This window comes from Triticum dicoccoides, chromosome 2A (assembly GCF_002162155.2).
Source record: "Triticum dicoccoides isolate Atlit2015 ecotype Zavitan chromosome 2A, WEW_v2.0, whole genome shotgun sequence".
NCBI lineage: Eukaryota > Viridiplantae > Streptophyta > Magnoliopsida > Poales > Poaceae > Triticum > Triticum dicoccoides.
In genome coordinates, this window is record NC_041382.1 from 159371402 (window position 1) to 159372660 (window position 1259).

The 1259-nt window shown below is 44.2% G+C and overlaps 1 protein-coding gene across 1 annotated transcript in view; it reads left to right on the forward strand.

The window, feature by feature from the left end:
• LOC119353980 (ruvB-like 2) overlaps nucleotides 1-1198 on the forward strand; it is a 3856-nt gene extending 2658 nt beyond the window's left edge. Inside the window, exon 2 of the mRNA XM_037620688.1 lies at nucleotides 364-1198. Within this exon, the coding sequence (XP_037476585.1) occupies nucleotides 364-1009 (646 nt within the window). The 3' untranslated portion in view covers nucleotides 1010-1198. The remainder of the gene's footprint in view (nucleotides 1-363) is intronic.
• Nucleotides 1199-1259: the final 61 nt, after the last annotated feature.

Sequence of the window (1259 nt, forward strand, 5' to 3'; positions counted from 1 at the left end):
TATCACATCAGATGATACAAGCGGGTATCTTGTTTCATATGCGTATTCGACTGTAGTTTACTGTGGCATTTTTGCTATCTTTTTATTCCTGAAGGTCTTTGATGCCAAACTATTGACATTATTCTATACTTCTCTTAGATGACAGTGCTGCTTTAAATAGTTTTGAACAATTTCAAACTTTTCTGTTACAATCTTCCTTATACCAGCAAAGTTTTCTTTTTCCCCATCGCATCCTTGATCACATCGCATGATACAAAAGAGTATTTTGTTTCATATGCATATTCGAGACAACGAGTGTAGTTTACTTTGGGAATTTAAATGCCCCAACCAACTCATTTTTGTTATCTTTTTATTCCTGTTCAGGACACAAGGCTTCCTTGCACTTTTCACTGGTGACACTGGTGAGATTCGTGCAGAGGTTAGGGAGCAGATCGACACAAAAGTTGCCGAATGGAGAGAGGAAGGGAAGGCTGAGATCGTCCCTGGCGTTCTGTTTATCGATGAAGTCCACATGCTGGACATTGAATGCTTCTCCTTCCTCAACCGTGCTCTGGAGAATGACATGGCTCCGATCCTTGTTATTGCGACGAATCGAGGTATTACAACAATACGCGGGACCAACTACCGGTCACCACATGGTATACCGTCGGATTTTCTCGACCGCCTCTTGATCATCACAACACAACCATACACGGTGGAGGAGATCAGGAAGATCTTAGACATCAGGTGCGAGGAAGAAGACGTTGAAATGTCTGCTGAGGGCAAGGATCTGCTCACAAAGATTGGCACCGAGACCTCCCTCAGGTACGCAATCCAGCTGATCACTTCTGCCGGCCTGGCTTGCCAGAAGCGCAAGGGCAAGGTGGTGGAGATGGAGGATATAAGCCGGGTGTACCACCTGTTTCTGGACGTGAAGAGATCGACGCAGTTCTTGATCGACAGCCAGAGCGACTACATGTTCAGTGAAGTGCAAGGGGATTCAGATGGGGATGACGCCATGCAGTCCTAGACGGAGAATTTTGCAATGTAACTGGGGTTGGTTTGTATGGCTCGTGTATCTTGGAATCTTGTTGCTCGTTTAGATTAGTCTTAAGCGTGAGATGTTGTTACCTGACAAGCACACTTGATGGGTGCAGTGAGCTATGTTAACGGCTGTAACTGGTGACTTCACAATTCGTTTATTTCTTTTCCTTTTTTATGTGTGTGTCATCAGTTTATATGTTGTTTCTGTCTTTTTTTTTTTTTGCGGTAGTAGAGCA